The sequence below is a fragment of the Pseudorasbora parva genome, chromosome 10 (genome assembly GCF_024679245.1).
Source record: "Pseudorasbora parva isolate DD20220531a chromosome 10, ASM2467924v1, whole genome shotgun sequence".
NCBI classification, from domain to species: Eukaryota; Metazoa; Chordata; class Actinopteri; order Cypriniformes; family Gobionidae; genus Pseudorasbora; species Pseudorasbora parva.
Genome location: NC_090181.1, coordinates 35145863 through 35166340, shown reverse-complemented (window position 1 = coordinate 35166340; position 20478 = coordinate 35145863). Strand labels below are relative to the sequence as shown.

The 20478-nt window shown below is 38.3% G+C and overlaps 1 protein-coding gene across 2 annotated transcripts; it reads left to right on the top strand.

Annotated features, from left to right (window-relative positions):
* The first annotated feature begins 10 nt into the window (after positions 1-10).
* On the top strand, positions 11-19078 carry edrf1 (erythroid differentiation regulatory factor 1). 2 transcript variants are annotated; one of them, XM_067455968.1, is made up of 25 exons: positions 11-421; positions 645-853; positions 1810-1876; positions 2896-3021; positions 3237-3361; positions 3443-3593; positions 3832-3918; positions 4236-4357; positions 4591-4702; positions 4801-4948; positions 9282-9393; positions 9948-10059; positions 10133-10396; positions 10560-10631; positions 10912-11059; positions 11152-11343; positions 12490-12690; positions 12792-13013; positions 13117-13343; positions 14587-14745; positions 14825-14974; positions 15062-15215; positions 15306-15421; positions 17858-18030; positions 18349-19078. In XM_067455968.1, exons 1-25 carry the CDS (start codon positions 323-325, stop codon positions 18509-18511), a joined length of 3711 nt encoding a protein of 1236 aa, XP_067312069.1. In that variant the 5' UTR covers positions 11-322; the 3' UTR covers positions 18512-19078. The 2 variants fall into 2 exon arrangements, with proteins under 2 accessions (XP_067312069.1, XP_067312068.1); XM_067455967.1 differs by having other exon boundaries at positions 12-421; positions 3826-3918.
* Positions 19079-20478: the final 1400 nt, after the last annotated feature.

Sequence of the window (20478 nt, the reverse complement as noted above, 5' to 3'; positions counted from 1 at the left end):
ATGGGTACAGTAAGTTTGGAGTGTTGAGAAGCTGCCAGGTGACAGACCTATAGATTTCTCCTAGAAAATATCACACATTTTTATGTTTTTAGTGATCCGAGAGTTAACGATTAATCTGACGGACTTCTTTATTTATGTGTTACCAATATTTAAGATAAAACAGCGAGATACTTGATGAAACAAGCAACATGGTGTGCTGTAGTGTGTAGTTAGTAAAGCAGATTTATGATTAACTTACGTACAGTCTATACGTGAAAGAATCAGTAATTGTGTTTCGAACGTTGCTTTCGTGTAAAACGTGGTTCTCGGAGGTTCTGGATGGATGAGTGTGGTGAATATGAGCTCTCAGGATAAGAAGACAGACTCAGACCCCGGACAGGAGGAGGATCACAGCAGCACTGCCACTGAAGACAACAAACAGGTCCAGACTTATTGTAACATAGTAATGTCACACTGTCATTACAGTAAGATAATGCCTGGCTGTCATAGACAGCATTTCACACTGTCATCGTGTGTGTGTGTTTAGGTTGCATATTGTTAATGGAAATGTGGCTGGTTTGTTACATAACCAGTCCAGTCCCATTGAGGTGAATGACTTGCATCCTAACCAGTTCTGTTTTAAATATTTGTCATTTGTTCTCTAGGAGTCAGATATTTGTCTGGGCAACAATGAAGTGAAGAGTCGTGCGGTCGTGAAGTATTCGGCCGCTCCACCCCCCACCTCCTATGCATTACTGCAGGAGCAGACCGACCTCAAGCTACCACCAGCAAACTGGCTGCGAGAGAACGCTCATCTGGGCCCTGCGGGGACCACTGTACTCGGGTCCAGCAGGAAAAGCAAACCCTTCTCCAGGTATGCCTTATGACATTTTGTCACACTTTATTTTAGGTGTCTTTAAAGGGTTAGTTCACCCCCAAATGAAAGTTCTGTCACTAATTACTCACCCTCATGTCGTTCCAAACCAATTAGATCTTCACTCATCTGCAGAACACAAATGAAGATATTTTTGATGAAATCCAAAAGTTCACTGATCCCTCCATAGACAGCTATTTAATTAACACTTTCAAGGTCCAGAAAGGTAGTAAAGACATCGGTAAAATAGTCCATGTGACTCCAGTGGTTAAACCTTAATTTTATAACGGGTTAGTTCACCCAAAAACTGCCCAGTTCACCCATTGGCGTGTCAAACTGCCAAACTGCTGAACTCACGTGACATTGGCGATCTGAATCATGAATCAATCCACTGATTCATAACCGTTTGAATCTTTATTTGAGGATTGAAAACAAACCAGGAAAAGAAGACAATGCTGGACCAAAATGTATTTTCGATGCTTCAAGAGATTCTAATTAACCAACTGATGTCACATATGGACTAATTTGATGATGTTTTTATTATCTTTCTGGACATGGACAGTATAGTGAGCATACACTTCCATACGCTCTCGGGCTAAATATAAAATATCTTAAACTGTGTCTGAAGATGAAGGTCTTACAGGTGTGGAACGACATTAATGTGGAGTCATTAATGAAATCAATTTCATATTTGGGTGAACTAACCCTTTAAGGTGTAAGGGAAGAGTCAGTATAGATTTCATTACATAAATTGATTACAGATGTAATAATGTGCAGGAATTGTGCAATTTAAATCATGATATGTGCATTGTATCAAATGATTAATTTTAATCTTAGTACATAGTTAAAGACTTAATATAAAGTAGTACCTTATATTTAATGTGAGTTTGCATGTTTAGAAGGGTTTTTGAAGCTGATCATTCCATGCCTTTTTCTGTTTTCTTTGTTCATTGTAGTTTTGGGATGGCGTACGACTTCATCGACTGTATAGGTGATGATGTTGATGTTGTATCTGATTCAGAGGTGAGTTTGTTGTATTGTGAATGCAAACTCTTTTTTTAATATGAAACCATAAATGATTATTAATAGGGCTGTAACGATATGCAGTATGAAATCGAAATCGCAATACGCAGGTCCACGAACCTATATCGCGATGTGAGAAGGCAGAATCGCGACACACCCCTTCCAACTCCCAGAATGATCCTTCCTGTCCAGGTCCAATTTTTAAGTCAGCAGTATGGCAACATTTCGGCTACCCGGTGGAGAACAAGGATGGAAATCGTGTAGTTGACAAGACCCACACAATTTGCCGTAAGTGTTTCAAGAAGCTTCCCCAAATGGCCGGCAACACAACCAACATGCAGATGCCGGAGACACACTGAGTATTTTTTTTCCCTCAAAATATCTTTTGAACTGTTTTGTTTCCCCCCCATATCGAGGTTTGTATCGTACCGTGGGTCAAAAATCGTGATACGAACCGAATCGTGGGTTTGGTGTATCGTTACAGCCCTAATTATTAAATAGCTTTCTAGTACTCTTAATTCTATTTGTTCGATCATGCCATTCACATATTGTTTTGTATAATGATGTTAAGAATGTAATTGTACAGAGCCCTGCATATGACTGACATGCATTTATTAAATTAAGAATTCATTACCTCATTTTAGTAAATCGTAGCCATTGTTTTTTAAATAAAAGAAATAATTAATACTTCTATTCACCAAGGATGCATTAAATTGATAGAAAGTGACAGTAAATACATATATATTTTATAATGTTATAAAAGATTTAATCAAAGAATTCTGACTTATTACGGTTTCCACAAAAAAATATTAAGCAGCGCAACATTTTTCAACATTGATAATAATAAGAAATGTTTCTTGACCATCAAATCAGCATATTAAAATGGAGATCATGTGACACTGAAGACTGAAGAGTAATTATTATGAAAATTCAGCTTTGCCATAACTGGTTGCCTTACTGATAAATGTATTGATTGGTTTAAAAAAAAAATATTACATTGCTTTTTTCAACTTTAACAGAACATCAAGAAGTTGCTGAAGATCCCCTACAGTAAGTCTCATGTCAGTATGGCTGTTCACAGAGTGGGCGGCACTCTACTGCTAGATGAACTGGACATTCAGGAACTCTTTATGAGATCATCACAGGTAACCAGAAATAGTCACCTTATTTCTCTTTGCTGTACTGTATTTTTGTTCAGGAGCATCTAAATGCATCTCCATTTAACCTTCTTTTGATTATTCCCAACACCTTAAGATAAATAAGGATTTATACAGTAGTAAAACATTTATTATTGAATGACAGGAGTGTTTAAGAAGTGTAGATAACTTAAAGTAAAACTAACATTTCAACCGCCCTGTAGACTGGTGACTGGACGTGGCTGAAGGAGTTTTACCAGCGTCTCATTGACCAAAAGTGGCAGAGAAAGAAGAAAAGTAAAGAACACTGGAATGAAAAAGCCATCCTCTCAAAGTTTCTCTATTACAGGTGAGAACTGATGGCTCATGACCATCTCATTAAAGCACTAATTTCCATGACTTACAGAGACAAAACTCTTCTGTGTTTCAGTATTAACAGTGATGGGACTGCGGTGCCTGTGCCATCAGATACAGATCAGGCAGCAGAGGAGGGTTGTGGGACGGCAGCTGATGGACCGTCTTGGCCTGCCACCTTCAGCAGTTCCACTACTGATTCAGAGGAGTCTGCGATACCCAAGGAGGTGTGGGCAGCATTTCCTATAATGCTCTTGTCATGTACTTTCATTGTGTTTATTTGTTTATTTAGATCACCATTAGCCTTTACCTAGGTAGTGACTACTCTTCAGTGGCCACCCTAACATTTTGTGCATTTGTATTGTATTAGTCCTTCTATTACGGTTTAAAGTGAGTCGTGTGGCTCTCTTCTGTACTATTATTTGAGGCTGAATGGTCCTGTCCACTCGTGTCTTTCAGGAGCAGGTGGACACATATACTTTAGGTCATGTGTCTTCAGTTCCCAAAGAACAAAATCTACCCACACTTTTCAATGAAGGAGAAAACAGTCAGGTAATGATATTTACCCACCATTCCCTAACATCCATCCAAAGTCAAATTTTGCACCCAAAAATTATGCCTTTATGGCATTGTTGAAAAATAACAATAAATGGTCTTCTATTTATATAACAGTTCACAAGTTAATTCTAAGATATTTAATTTTGTGTAAATTTGTTTTCACGTTTAATAAATACATCTTTAAAAAAAAAAAAATTATAACTTTATATATTATGTTTTTATTTATTTAATGAATACAAGTAAATCACAACTACATTGTACATCACAATAGATATCTATTTCAGCTTTCTTTATTTCTCTGACTGTCTCAGGGTTTGAGGAATGACTTTGTCCGTAATATTTTATGGACATTTGAGGACATCCACATGCTTGTGGGATCAAATATGCCTATATTTGGAGGTGGACGCTACCCAGCAGTCAGTCTACGACTCAGGTTAGTGCCCTAGATATGTTTTCGTGTGTGTGTGTGTGTGTGTGTGTGTGTGTGTGTATGTGTCATCTCGTATACTTTTAGGATATATTTATCTGGTTATGAATGCTTATTATCAAATAAATGCAGCCTTGGTAAGCATAAGATCATACCGACCCCAAACTTTTGAATGGTAGTGTACACTATATATACAATCCCTATTTTTAAATATTCTATATTTCACTTTGTCTTAACAGGGACAACAACAAACCAATCAACGTTCTCACAGGAATTGATTACTGGCTGGATAATTTGATGTGTAATGTACCGGAGCTGGTCATGTGCTTTCACGTCAATGGCATTGTGCAGGTAAGATGATGTGGTGATTATTAAATCCATCTGTTAGGTTTGCACATATTGATGTACAATAATGTTGATTTTCCTAATGGCTCAACTTTTGTTTATAGAAATATGAAATGATAAAGACAGAGGACATCCCAGATTTGGAAAACTCCACATTCTCAACACGGGTTGTGAAAGACATTGCACAGAATATCCTGTCATTCCTGAAATCCAACTGTACCAAAGAAGGACACACATACTGGCTCTTTAAGGGTGGGTGGCTTATGTTCTTAATTTTACACATGCATACATAGTATATATACACTGATCAGGCATAACATTATGACAGGTAAAGTGAATAACACTGATTATCTCTTCATCATGACACCTGTTAGTGGGTGGAATATATTAGGCAGCAAGTGAACATTTTGTCCTCAAAGTTGATGTGTTAGAAGCAGGAAAAATGGGCAAGCGTAAGTGTCGAGTTATCTGGGAATTTTACATCTACATTTACATATTTGCTTCTATAGCCCTATTCGCACGGGACTAGTATTATGCATTATACAGGGAATTATTAGGCAAATGAGTATTTTGACCACATCATTCTCGTTATGCATGTTGTCTTACTCCAAGCTGTATAGGCTGGAAAGCCTACTACCAATTAAGCATATTAGGTGATGTGCGTCTCTGTAATGAGAAGGGGTGTGGTCTAATGACATCAACACCCTATATCAGGTGTGCATAATTATTAGGCAACTTCCTTTCCTTTGGCAAAATGGGTCAAAAGAAGGACTTGACAGGCTCAGAAAAGTCAAAAATAGTGAGATATATTGCAGAGGGATGCAGCAGTCTTAAAATAGCCAAGCTTCTGAAGCGTGATCATCGAACAATCAAGCGTTTCATTCAAAATAGTCAACAGGATCGCAAGAAGCGTGTGGAAAAACCAAGGCGCAAAATAACCCATGAACTGAGAAAAGTCAAGCGTGCAGCTGCCAAGATGCCACTTGCCACCAGTTTGGCCATATTTCAGAGCTGCAACATCACTGGAGTGCCCAAAAGCACAAGGTGTGCAATACTCAGAGACATGGCCAAGGTAAGAAAGGCAGAAAGTCGACCACCACTGAACAAGACACACAAGCTGAGACATCAAGACCGGGCCAAGAAATATCTCAAGACTGATTTTTATAAGGTTTTATGGACTGATGAAATGAGAGTGAGTCTTGATGGGCCAGATGGATGGGCCAGTGGCTGGATTGGTAAAGGGCAGAGAGCTCCAGTCCGACTCAGACGCCAGTACTCAGGTGGAGTACTGGTTTGGGCTGGTATCAAAGATGAGCTTGTGGGTCCTTTTGGGTTGAGGATGGAGTCAAGCTCAACTCCCAGTCCTACTGCCAGTTTCTGGAAGACACCTTCTTCAAGCAGTGGTACAGGAAGAAGTCTGCATTCTTCAAGAAACACATGATTTTCATGCAGGACAATGCTCCATCACACGCGTCCAAGTACTCCACAGCGTGGCGGGCAAGAAAGGGTATAAAAGAAGAAAATCTAATGATATGGCCTCCTTGTTCACCTGATCTGAACCCCATTGAGAACCTGTGGTCCATCATCAAATGTGCGATTTACAAGGAGGGAAGACAGTACACCTCTCTGAACAGTGTCTGGGAGGCTGTGGTTGCAGCTGCACGCAATGTTGATGGTGAACAGATCAAAACACTGACAGAATCCATGGATGGCAGGCTTTTGAGTGTCCTTGCAAAGAAAGGTGGCTATATTGGTCACTGATTTGTTTTTGTTTGGTTTTGAATGTCAGAAATGTATATTTGTGAATGTTGAGATGTTATATTGGTTTCACTGGTAAAAATAAATAATTGAAATGGGTATAAATTTGTTTTTTGTTAAGTTGCCTAATAATTATGCACAGTAATAGTCACCTGCACACACAGATATCCCCCTAAAATAGCTAAAAGTAAAAACTAAAACTTCCAAAAATATTCAGCTTTGATATTAAAGGTGAACTATGTAGTATTTTTGCAGTAAAATATCCAAAAACCATTAGGCCGGTGTTATATATGTTGTTCAGTTGAGTACCTACAATATCCCAGAAGTTTCCAACTATTTGTAAATTGTGAGAAAATTGCTATTTTAACTAAGGACAGGGACGTTTCAACATTGCATTTGAGGGAGTCGCCTGTCAATTGCGTCATATCTGCGTTACCCTCGGTTTCGGCTTTTATTTCGCAGGAGTGCTTTACTCTTAGCAGTGTGAACAAGTGAACGCACGGAGTAAAGTCAAAACATCGTTTTGAACACACTTAAATATATCTAATATGGTAAACAGAGCTACATTACCTCAAAATCATAACCGGAAGAGCGGATCTGTGCAGGCGCCCGGCGAAAGTGTCCCGTCCCGTCATAATAAAAGTCCCGGTATTCGCGAGGCGTGTATTTGTTTAACAATCGCTCCAGCAGCTGTGCTCCGGTCCATAACACTCGGTCCTGCTCTGCTTTAGACTACAGTAACGTTAATAACCGCATGCATGAACGTGATTTCTGCCCGAGTCCTATTTTCCACCGGCTGTGATGAGAAGACCACATCTCCCAAGATACTGCGCTCACACTTTGCGCCATCAAACTACGATTTGTTTTTGAATTGTTTTGTTGTTTTGAATAGGCGCCCTCCAGTGGACGGAAAGCTCCATAGTGCACCTTTAATGAGTTTTTTGTGTTCATTGAGAACATGGTTGTTGTTCAATAATAAAATTAATCCTCAAAAATACAACTTGCCTAATAATTCCGCTGGTCTGTGCTCAGTTCATGGCGTCTGTTCTCTAACTGAATAAAATTGTTTATTACTATAAAATAATCAAAATGATATCGATGCCTGTTTATGATTTCATACAGCTATAGCTATAGCGAAAAAACATTTACAAGTCTTGACATCATATCTGGGAGAAGTCAGTAAATTAGAGTAAAATCACAGGCTTTGCTTATCCTGTGCGAATGCGCCACGCAAAACTCAGATGTGGGGGAGTCATTTCTAAATCACAGAGGTCCTTAGATAATACTAATCCCGTGCGAATAGTAGTTAACTCGACAAAGAATCAGCCAATCACAGGGGACACAGGGAACAACTCCAAATCACTTTCTAGCTCTTGTCAGGTCAAACAGTAATTTTACAGTTTGGCTCAATGATTCGATAAGGTTGATACACTTAAAGAAAAAAAGAAAAACAAAGAAAATAAATCATAATTACTTAAGATTATATTCTTAAATGTGAACAAATGCAATGTAAATAAAGACTTTTCCACATACATCTGTTTCTAAATTTGTTAATTTACATGTTTGAGCTTACTTTTATATTTATTAAAGCATAACATTATCATTTTACATGAACTATTTAAGTAAACCAGTAGTACAGGTCACTATTTCAGTTCTTCTGAAATAGTGACACACAAAACACACAAAGTTGCATTTTTTACACAATAAACTGTGCATCATGCACTTAAATAATACACACAGCATCACATAATTAACTAATCTTTATATATTGTGCATTATAATAGTCAAATAACACAGATTTAAGTGACAATCAGTCCTTCATATAATCAAAGATAGATATTTTCATACCATCAGTGTCCGAGACGGCCGATTTTTGATGCGTTTCCCGTCTTGTATTACTCACGGCAGTCTTTTAAGTGTTCTGCATTCATCAATTTTCATGCAGAAGTTACTTGTGCCTTTAATCTGCGTCGTTAACTTACTGCGGCGATCACATTTTCCACTCTCTCTGCACTCTAATTCTGCGTGCGTGCGTGCATGCATCTGCCATGTGAGTTTCACTTTCTTCCACCTTCACTCAGCATTCTCCGCCGCTCGTCGTCACGTTTTGCTGATTTTCTTTGACAGTGCAGAAATCTCAGACACAAATCTGCTTTTTAGCTTCACGCTTTGAGCAAGTTTGACAAGGACCACATTGTGATGGCTAGATGACTGGGGTCAGAGCATCTCCAAAACTACAGCTCTTGTGGGATGTTCAGGGTCTGCAGTGGTCAGAATCTATCAAAAGTGGTTGAAGTAAGGAACAGAGGTGAACCGGCGACAGGGTCATGGGCGGTCATGTGGTCCGATCAAACAGACGCGCTATTGTAGCTCAGATTGCTCAAGAAGTTAATGCTGGTTTTGATAGAAAGGTGTCAGAATACACAGTGCATCACAGTTTGTTGCATATGGGGCTGCATAGCTGCAGACCAGTCAGGGTGTCCATGCTGACCCCTGTCCATGTGACCATCAGAACCGAACCACGGATCAATGGAAGAAGGTGGCCTGGTCTGATTAATGGTCTGATTAACGTTTTCTTTTACATCACGTGGCACCAAGACACATTATGGGAAGAAGGCAAGCCGGCGGAGGCAGTATGATGTTTTGCTTTTTTTTAGATGTTCCCCAAATTCCCCAGATATCAATCTAATCGAGCACCTGTGGGATGTGCTGAACAGACAAGTACGATCCATGGAGGCCCTACATCGCATCTTACAGGACTTAAAGGATCTGCTGCTAACTTATTTATAAACAATATAAACTAATGTCTGTCTGTTTCTCCATCCAGCTAGTGGAAGTGACATCGTGAAGCTGTATGACCTCACTACTCTGTGTGAGGAGGCGGCAGAGGAGAAATGCCAGAATCCCTTCACTCTTCCTGTAGCTGTTCTTCTTTACAAGTATGATTTATCTTCATATCTACCTTTCTCATGTTCCGTTTCCATTAATTAAAGTGCTCCTATTATGGATTTTTGAAAATTACCTTTCATGTAGTGTTTAACAGTTCTTAGTGACTGAAAACATCCTGCAAAGTTAAATCTGAAAGTGCACCGTATGTAAAGTTATTGTTTCTCAAAAGTAAGAGTCGACTCTTGAGTCAATTAAACAAATCGCTTTTTAAACTAATCACAAGCCATAAACATTAGCATATTGCCTGTCCATTTATTCCGCGTATTGTGTTTCATATTGTGTAGGTCTCTGGTTAACCGGCTAACCCACATTACTACTGTCTGAAATACAACTGTAAATCAGCTGTGGGCTGCAGTATTACCTAAGTGCAATATATATTACAAGAAAGTGAAACCGTATTTTGACCTTGGATGCATGGAAACCTGTTCTTGGAGACCTCCAAAACGAAATTAGGAAACTTTAAAATAGTATAATAGGGGCACTGTAATTTTCCATTGCTCAGTTAGTATCAGAGAGAAATCGATTTGGTGTTTTTTTACGACAGGGTGGCCAGCAACATGATGCTAAAGAAAAGTCAAAACAGGAAGAACTACGGGACAATCAGAACTTTGTTGCTCAACTGCATTAAACTGCTGGATGAGGAGAGACATCCACAGGTATGTAGCTTTATTACATTTCCTGTGGCTTTGTGCATGATTTCTCACCGCTTCCTTCTGTTTTGTGGTGTAGATCATCGCTTCTGCTCACTACATGCTGGCAGAACTCTTTCAGCTGGATGATGTGAGTGAAGACGAGGGAAACGGGGAATCACTGAGGGCTGGGGGATCTGAAGACAGCTACAGCGATGAAGAGGAGGAGGAGGACGATGAAGACGAGAGCTGCTCCTACAACACCTCCTCTGAGCCACAGGACGACTCTAAAGCTGTGGCCGTCATTAAGTCAGTGGGAGAGCTGTCAGTTCCAGAGAAATACAAGAGCACACATCAGATCAGAGTAGGAGATATTTTTGTTGTTTATACATATATTATATAAGCTGTCTACAGTATTGACAATCAAACTGTTCATTTAGGTTTATTTTTCACCTGCAACAAATTTGTTTAATGAATTTACATCAGCATTATGTTAACAGTGACTTCACACTTATCTTCCCTTCCAGCCCAACTATGCATTTCCTGTGTCACAAGACAAGGAGGAGAAATGCCGACTGGTTCTCAGCTACGTTCTGAAAGTGAGAACAGTAGATTCATATTTGTTTTCATTTTCTTTCATGTGCATTTTCTTTTTTCAGTTCTGTGGCCTGTCTTTGTTCACTACCCATCCATCCATCCATCCATCCATCCATCCATCCATCCATCCATCCATCCATCCATCCATCCATCCATCCATCCATCCATCCATCCATCCATCCATCCATCCATCCATCCATCCACCCCCCCCCCCCTCTCTCACTGTCTGTCTGTATTTTAACCAATGTGAACCAAAGCAAAACCTTACATTTCTGTGTGTAGGGTTTAAAAGCAGTGGATAACAGCATAAAGAAAGAGAGTGTCCTTCCTGCGGCCGACCCCAGCACACCCATCCCTCTAAAATATGAGGAGAGAGGTCAAAATGGAGCTAGAGACGTGGAGAAAGAGATTGCTCTACTGCTGGACAGAGGTCAGTAATTCTATCCCTTCATCCACTTGGAAACTGAATTATTTTCCACTATTTGATCACTTACTGCATTACTCATCATTTTGGTTACACAGTCGGTCCATTTAACAAGGAACTGAAAATGCCGACACGCTCCGGGATGTTACCGGGCACATGGCAGCATCGTATGAAACTGCAGCTGTTCCTGAAAGCGTCCAAAGCATACTACGTCTTGTCAGATGCTGCGAGCAACTTGCTGAAGTACGGCCGGGCACTGCGCTACATCAAACTGGCTCTGCAGTGCCACGGTAACAACATGCAGCTTTCAGTATCATCAGAAAACTTTAGGACATACACACTACCATTCAAATTTTGGTGTCGCAAAGGCTTTTCAAATGTTCAGCATCATTACTCCAGTTTTCAGTGTCACATGATCTTTCAGAAATAATTCTAATATGATGATTTGCTGCTTAAGAAACATTTATTATTATCAAATATTGTTGTGGCTCAGCATTTATTTGAGATAGAAAACTTTTGTATATGCTAAATAAAAGTATTAAAGGGATAAGTTCTCTCAAAAATGAAAATTCTGTCATTATTTACTCACCCTCATGTCTTTCTAAACCTGTAAATTCATCTTCGGAACACACATTTAAGATATTTTTCATGAGCTGTTTGAGCCCTTGATAGACAGCAATTTAATTAACACTTTCAAAGGCCAGCCCTTTTGAGTTCTGCAGCAGCCGATGCTGTTCACGTGAGCACCACGACACGTTTGTGATGACAGGAGATGCACTGTATTTACAACGATTTTCATGTGTGTAGGATACTGACACAGGCTAGAATGAAATTGTTGAAAATTGTTTGTTTTTGCTTACTAAAAGTATTCTCGTTGCTTCATAAAATTAAGGTTGAACCACTGGAGTCACACAGACTATTTTAACAATGTCTTTACTACCTTTCTGTGCCTCGAAAGTGTTAATTAAATGGCTGCCTATGAAGGGGCCTGAGTGCGCTCGGATTTCATCAAAAATATCTTAATTTGTATTCCGAAGGTAAACGAAGGTAAACTTAAAGGTTTGGAACGACATGAGGGTGAGTAATTAATGATTTTTGGGTGAACTTATCCCTTTAATACTTTTATTTAGCATTTTGTAACAGTAAAGACATTTATGATACAAAAGTTTTCCATGTCAAATAAATGCTGAAAAAAGTGTATTGCGTTTTCCACAAAAATATTTGATAATAATAATACATTTTTCTTAAGCAGCAAATCATATTATAATGATTCCTAAAGGATCATGTGTCACTGAGGACTTGAGTAATGATGCTGAACATTTAAAAAGCCTTTGCGACACCAAACTTTTGAATGGTAGTGTATATGCTGTGTATGTGCATATGTTTTCATAGTGTTCATAGTGTTCTTTAAACCACTATGTTTTCTCTCTCTGTAGATGCGTACTGCTCCATCAGTGGTGGTCTCCACCCCCATGTGCTTCTGTTTCATTGTCAGTGTCTGTCTCTATGTGGAGATGTTCAGCTTATGTTGGCCCAGAATGCCTCAAACAGAGCCGCATATCTGGAAGAGTACAGCTACCAGACTAAAGAAGACCAAGAGATCCTCCACTGCCTACACCGGGAGAGCTCCTGCCAAGGTCTGAATGCTAGATCACACACTCTCTGCACTGAAGAGATCATAATATGTTGTGAATTATGACTGCAGCTTCGACCTGAAATTTCTCTTTTTCTCTCTCAGCCTTTAGCATGGCCACTGATCTGGCCCCAGACCCAGAGTACCAGCTGATTGTCAGCAGCAAGTGTTATGAGGCCGCCCATGACCTTTTGACCTCAGGAGTTTTGAAGGACCTGGGACAGGAGCAGCTGTGCCAGGTTCTGAAACGGCTCGGGAACATCCGCAACGAGATGGGCGTCTTCTACATGAACCAGGCTGCGGCCATGCAGGCAGAGAAAGAAGGAGGTAAGTGCGTTTTGGTTTGCTGTTAGATTTAAATAACAAATGTATAAAAACAACAAATCTTTTGACAGAGTTGTGTGTGAAGTAGAGCTTTTTCTTCTTCCAGTGCGCAGGAGTGTAAGTGTGGCCGAGCAGGAGCTATGGAAGAAGAGTTTTTCGTGTTTTGAGAAGGGCATGCAGGATTTCAGTATGATTTCAGACTCTGTAAACACAGCCCTGCTGCTGTGTAACATCGGCCGGCTTATGCGTATCTGCGCTCAGGCTCACTGCGTTGTGACATCAGAGCACAGTCGTGGGGAGTTCTCACCTGAAGAGGCTCTCTATTACAACAAGGTTAGCCACAAATACAGCCTTGAACAATTCAGGTGTTGTCTTAAAGTCAGCATGAAACAGCTTCTGCAATGCAGGATATAATTTGCCTACTAAAAAAATATTATATATACATAGATATAAATAATAATAATAATTGTTATGCTCTTAATAATAATACAATTTTTATTATTATTATTAATAATATTAATTGGTCTTGTACATTAATAAAAAGTGGATACAAGTTTCGTATAATGAGTATATATATATATATATATATATATATATATATATATATATATATATATATATATATATATATATATATATATATATATATATATATATATATATATATATATATATATATATTTCGTATATTAATTTATTAAGATATGTATCTACATATTTTATAACATTTAAATTTATATTTATTTGGCTAATTATTATTATAATAATTATTATTAATAAACTTGTTTGTATATCCCTTGAATAAATGACTTTATTTAAGATTATTATATTAAGTTTCTTAACAAAAAATTATAATTGTGATACTAATGCTAATAAATTCATCTTAACACAATAATCATAAGACAATTATCTACTTTTTCATCCATCTACAATTGAAAATGATTAATAATCATCTTGTAGATGGATAAAAAGTGGATACAAGGATTTTGTATTAAGATTTTTAATAATAATAAAAATTATAATTTGTATAATTATTATAATTTCTCATTTGTACATCACTTGTGTAAAAGTCTCTTATATTAATAATAATAAGCATTATGTTGATATGTATTATTATTATTTGGAAATGCATGAAATTAAAATTCTGGGTCAAAACCCCAAAATTTTAGATGCACTTAGCTGAAAACAAAAACATAATATATCACTAATTTGTAATATGTATAATAATCACTCATTTCTTATTTTAAAATAGTTTCTTTTTGTATAATTGTATCATTATTAAACTTTTTAACAGCATATATTTTTAGCCTTTTTTAAAATTTCGGCCATTTTGTATGTTAATAATGTCTGCTAAATGATTATTAATTAATAGCTGTTAAATTAATTAATGTAAATGTAATCATCCACAAAAAGGAACATAAAAAAGATAAAGGGTGCTTGTTGTTGCTCACAGTCTCTCTCTCTCTCTCTCTCTCTCTCTCTCTCTCTCTCTCTCTCTCTCTCTCTCTCTCTCTCTCTCTCTCTCTCTCTTTCACTCTCTCTCTCTCTCTCTCTCTCTCTTTCACTTTTTCAATAGGCGATAGATTACTACCAGAGGGCACTGAAGTCTCTGAGCTGCAGGGATAGTCACTCAGCCGTCTGGGACTCTGTAAACTGGGAACTCTCGACTACGTATTTCACTTTGGCCACACTCCTCCAGGACTATGCTCCACTATCCCGTAAAGCACAGGAACAGGTATCACACACACTTTATTCAGCCTGTACACACTGCTGAAATGATGAAATCCACATGACATGAGCGTAATGCATTTCAGATCGAGAGGGAAGTCACTGAGACCATGATGAAGTCCCTGAAGTACTGCGACCTGCATACGGAGTCCGCTCGTCAGCCGCTCTACCAGTACAGAGCTGCGACCATCCACCACAGACTGGCTTCCATGTACCACAGCTGCTACCGCAACCAGGTACATCATCAAACACAGGTCTTCTGCATACAATGAGCATTAACATTTTCCCACATGGATCATTCCTCCCGTTTCTCTCTCTCTCAGGTTGGAGACGAAAGCGTTCGTAAGCAGCACAAAGCTCTGGCAGAGCAGCATTACAGTAAGGCTGTGCGGCTCTTTGTAAGTCTGAGTGACGCTCCGTGTGAGCTGCTCCGCACACTTCTGGAGAGAGTGGCCTTCGCTGAGTTCACCATGGCGGGTAAGAGATGCACACTGCGGAAAATATCAGCCATAAGAGGTAGATGTTACATAAATCAGACCGGATTTTCTGTTGTGTGTCTGCATTCAGGTCAGAACAGCAGTGCTGTGAAACTGAAAACATTGACCGGGGCTCTGGAGATCATGTGTGAAACCCGTCACGCATTCAAACTCATTCATAAAGAGCTGCTGGAGCAACAGGAAAAGGTAACATAGACACAAATTTTTAATGTTGTTAATACTCATTTGTAAATCATTTGGATAAATGTTCTAATGTGTAATCAATGCTTTTATCGTCCAACACAATGATTACTTTAAATGATCTTTTAGGGGGTAATTTAATTTGATTAATAAATTGGCACATCATGTAATTAAACATTTGAAAAATTTTAACACGGCTGTCAACCGACTAAACATTGCTTGACAGCCATATAGATAGATATAGTAGGGCTGTCAAGCTAATATTTATATATATATATATATATATATATATATATATATATATATATATATATATATATATATATATATATATATATACACACACACATATACACACACTAATTAATTTAAATAACTTCAAGTTCATTGGATAAGTGTTTTATATGATAAGATTATTATATGAAGATTGTTAATATTTATCATCATTACTATAATAATAACATACATTTCTCATTTGTAAGTGGGATAAAAGTGCATTATATTAAGATTATTCTATTAAAGGTGCACTATGTAGTATTTTTGCAGTAAAATGCAATGTAGAATTCCCCCCCCCAAAACCACCAGGCCAGTAACAATTTGACCTAAAAATATTCATCTTAAAAATGTCCAACTATTTGTAAATTGTGAGAAAATTACTATTTTAACCAAGGAGCCAGGACATCTGAGGGAGTTTCCTGTCAATTGCGTCATATCTGCGTTACCCTTGGTTTCTGGTTTTATTTGGCAGAAACGCTTTACTCTTAGCAGCGTGCATTAAGTGTCACAGCAGCCACTGCGTAACATCATAACATCATTTTAAACACACTTAAATGTATCTAATATGACACAGAGCTGCGTAACCTCATACTTATGAACTAAAGCAGAAATGGCGTCGGCGACTGTGTCCCTTCATAATAAAAGTTCCGCTGCTTGTGAGCCGTGTGTTTGTGTAACAATCACTCCAGCGGCCTTGTTCAGTTCCTTCAACATTCGGTCCTGCTCTATTTCATACTACATTAACTTTTATAACCGCATCCATGAACATGATTTATGCCTGAGTCCTACCCTGATTCTTTTCCACCGGCTGTGAGGTGAAGACCACATGTCCCAAGATGCTGTGCTCAAACTACGCCTTTGTTTTGAATAGGCGCCCTCTAGCGGACAGAGAAGTTACATAGTGTAGCTTTAAGATTTGTTTTATTATTATTAAAGCAGCACTGGGTAACTTTTGCTCTCGGGGTCTCCCTACAGTTGGGAAAAAATAATGTCCTCAGCTACTGTCGTAAGCTGTCATCCTACAACAGGGGATGCCATCGCGCGTGCATTTGTTGACATGACAACCCTGATAGCCCTGAACTAGTGATGCGTGGGTGGTCTCATAACCCGCGGACCCCGTATGTCTATTTAATGGTCGTGGGTGCGGGGGATTTGTACAAATATATACAGTGGTGCGGGGCGGGCCCAATAACTTCATAAAAGCGGCCCACTGGTTGGTGCAGCACTAACAGTTCCCCTGAACACTGCAGGAGGAGTTTTTACATGCAGGTGTTCTTCTGGCATCGGGTGTGAAATGTCTACATCCCAGGTACAGTCAGTGGCATATGTTTCAGCATGTCATATGAATATAATTTCATGGGTTTTATTTTTTTCAAACGCCAAATAATTGCGATGCTCACGTTTACAAGCCAGCGTCATTATAGTAGTCTATTGGTTACCGTTTTACAGAATCTATATGATACTTCAGTTCAATGTTTGAGTGGTAGGTAATCACCATAACAAGCATGACAGCATCGGTCGGGCACGCCTCCTTCAGCTCACGCCAACGAGCAAACGCTGGTCCAATGTTGATCCTCGTCCTCCCTTTAATCCCATCACTTTTTCGTTTCCTCTTATTGCTTTCCTCCAACAAATCCTTTTCTTGCTTATTTGTCTGTGCTGCTTCGGACATGACTATATTATCCGACGAACAAAGTTGGGCTCGCACGTCTGAATTTAAGGAAGTGTGGGTGTTGGTGGAAGTGACGTATATGCCGTAAAGCAGTCGAATTTTGTAGTTCTTTTTGTTCTCGGGTTCTTATCCGAAATCCAAAGTTTAAAAGTACGATTAAAAATGATACAGACCCCATCAAGCTATGGCAGACGTGTCAGTCAACCTATTGTAAGTCGATGTATCATCATAAGAGTCTTGAAAATATATTATGAAGGTTGAAAAGTTACCTAGTGCTGCTTTAATAATAATTCACTATTATTATATTAACTATTATTTTTATTATTGTTTGTAATTCCCTTTAGATAAGTGCCTTTTATTAACATTACTATTTCAAGATGTTAATTTGTATAATAATAATAATAATTATAAATACATTAAAACATTTATTAATAATAATAATAATTGTTCTTTTTGAGGATTGTCCGTTTTTTACATGTGACATATGTTGACAGATATTGACGGCAGAAGACAAACCTGAAGAAATCCATGAGGGTTCAGATAGCTCTTCCTCTTCTGAGCTGAACACAGAAGAGGTTGTGAAGTTAATTGGCGTCTTCGAGCCCAGTTTCTCCTTCCTGTTGCTGCAGCTGATTAAACTCAGCACTGCAAGCAAACGTAAACTCAGGTGAGGGATACAAAAATATACAAGTACCATATTATCTCAATTTATGCTACAAACCAGTGTGTTTTTTTAATCATTGCTATCTTGGTATTTGTTAATATTTTGAGTTCTTTTTTGTGTGTGAATATTTTGTTGTTTAGTCTGTTTTTATCATTTTTAAAAAATGATAAAAAAATGCTGTTACAGTTACATTTGTTAATGGTTTTATTTTGAATTTTCAGTTTTAGTTGTTGATAAAATCACTGCAAAAGATCCAGTAATACAGAAACAAATAGCATTTATAGTGTTTCAATCTGCGGGGTTTTGTGTTTTCATCTGTAGTGGTAAAGAAGAGGAGCAGGTGAAGATCTACAAGAGCGTATATTCTCGCGTCCTACGGGCTGAAAAGTCCATCCCACTCATCCAGCGGGTTTCCCTTTTCCTGGAGCTGCTGGATCAGCTAAACCCTTCCACAGGAAGTGATGAAGCAAGAGCATCATCTTGAGAATCAAATCCAGCTGGTTTGAGAAAGGACTCTTTAGCTTCCTGACTTCTTTAATTTCAAGCATGTGACAACTTGGAGTTGAAACAATTTATATGATGATATAAAAATGTTTCCGATAGTTTTGGAAAGAGACTTGGTATAAAAATGTGAACTATAACCCTCACCAGCAGTGCCTTTCTTATGCTGAAAGTGTGCTGGACTTCCTGCAAGAGTTGAAAGACTCTTTATTAGATAATTTCTCTTCTTTAATGAAACCATTATGAGGATAAATCCAAACTGTACAGTTGTTTGAAGAGCTGATATTTATTGCTAATGGTGGTAATGTGTACAAAATGTGAACCTGTGGTTTTGTTTTACACACTTTTTATTGAGAAGTACACTCACAGGCTTTTCTGTTTCTGATGCATAAGCTCATGATTTTTTTTTAAATGCAGGTTTTCAATTAAAAAGTGCAATAATTTAGCAAAAGTCAATGCAATAGATTATTATCCAGATACAGTATTGTGGACATTTGGGATGGCTTGGCTTTTAAAAGTCTATAATAAATGTAAAATCTGCTTAAAGTCAGTTTTTGTTTATTCATACTCTCTTTCACACACACACACACACACACACACACACACACACACACACACACACACACACACACACATATCGTCATATAAGAATATAAGGTCATATAAGAATATCAAAAAAGTTGATTTCACTAATTCCATTCAAAAACTAAAACTTGTTTATTATATTCATTCATTACACACAGACTGATACATTTTAAATGTTTATTTCTTTTAATTTTTATGATTATAACTGACAATATTTCCCAAATTCAGTATCAGAAAATTAGAATATCGTGAAAAGATTCAATATTGAACATACCTGGTGCCACACTAAACAGCTAATTAACTCAAAACACCTGCAAAGGCCGGACCCACTTTATATTAAGTGGCCTTAACTACTATGTACTAACATTGTAATTAATCAATTGATACAATGCACTTATTGTGTACATACATGTTTTACATTGTACTTACATTTTAAAAAATACTTTAAAAAAAAGTTACATTTGTAATTACACAGTTGGCACTTCCCTTAAACCTAACCCTACCCTTAAACTGACCCACACCACCACACCTGTCCCTAACTCTACCCGTATCCCACCTCAATATCAGCAAAGGTGTTTTGCAATACAATTTGAACACAGTAAGTACATTGCACTTATTTTTTTGATGTAAGTACATAGTACTTAAGGCCACCTAATATAAATTGGGGCCCAAAGACCTTTAAATGGTCTCTCAGTTTAGTTCTGTAGGCTACACAATCATGAGGAAGACTGCTGACTTGACAGTTGTTCAAAAAACGATAGGTGACATGTCCGGTGAGTATGCTGGCCATGCAAGAACTGGGATGTTTTCAGGAATTGTGTACCAATCTTTGCAACATGGTACATTATCAGGCTGCAACATGAGGTGATGGTTGTGGATGAATGGCATAACAATGGGCCTCAGGATCTCGTCATGGTATCTCTTTGCATTCAAAAAGCCATCAGTAAATTGTACCTGTGTTCGTTGTTCATAACATACACCTGCCCATGCTATAACCCTACCGCCACCATGGGCCACTTGATCCACAATGTTGACATCAGCAATAAATCGCTTGTCTACGCCTGTACACGCTGTCTACCATCTGCCCAGAAACAGCGAAAACATCTCGGTTACATATGTAACCTTAGTTCCCTGAATAGGGAACGAGACGCTGCGTCACCGTATGTAACCAACCAATGAGATGACGGAATGTCATAGGCGGGTGACGTCATCGACCCGGAAACTATAAAGGACCCGTGAACACAAACAGGTACTAGCTTCTGAAAAGCCTGAAGTAAGCGCTCACGGGCATACAGGGAGTATGACCGGGTGACGCAGCGTCTCGTTCCCTATTCAGGAAACTAAGGTTACATACGTAACAAAGAC

What these genes read in the sequence shown, in the direction of transcription:
- edrf1 (XM_067455967.1), top strand. Translation starts at nt 323, where the DNA reads ATGAGTGTGGTGAATATGAGCTCTCAGGATAAGAAGACAGACTCAGAC. An exon ending in TCTTTATGAGATCATCACAG is followed by an intron (nt 3,022 to 3,236) that starts GTAACCAGAAAT and finishes ACCGCCCTGTAG; the next exon opens with ACTGGTGACTGGACGTGGCT. An exon ending in AGGCTCTCTATTACAACAAG is followed by an intron (nt 13,344 to 14,586) that starts GTTAGCCACAAA and finishes CTTTTTCAATAG; the next exon opens with GCGATAGATTACTACCAGAG.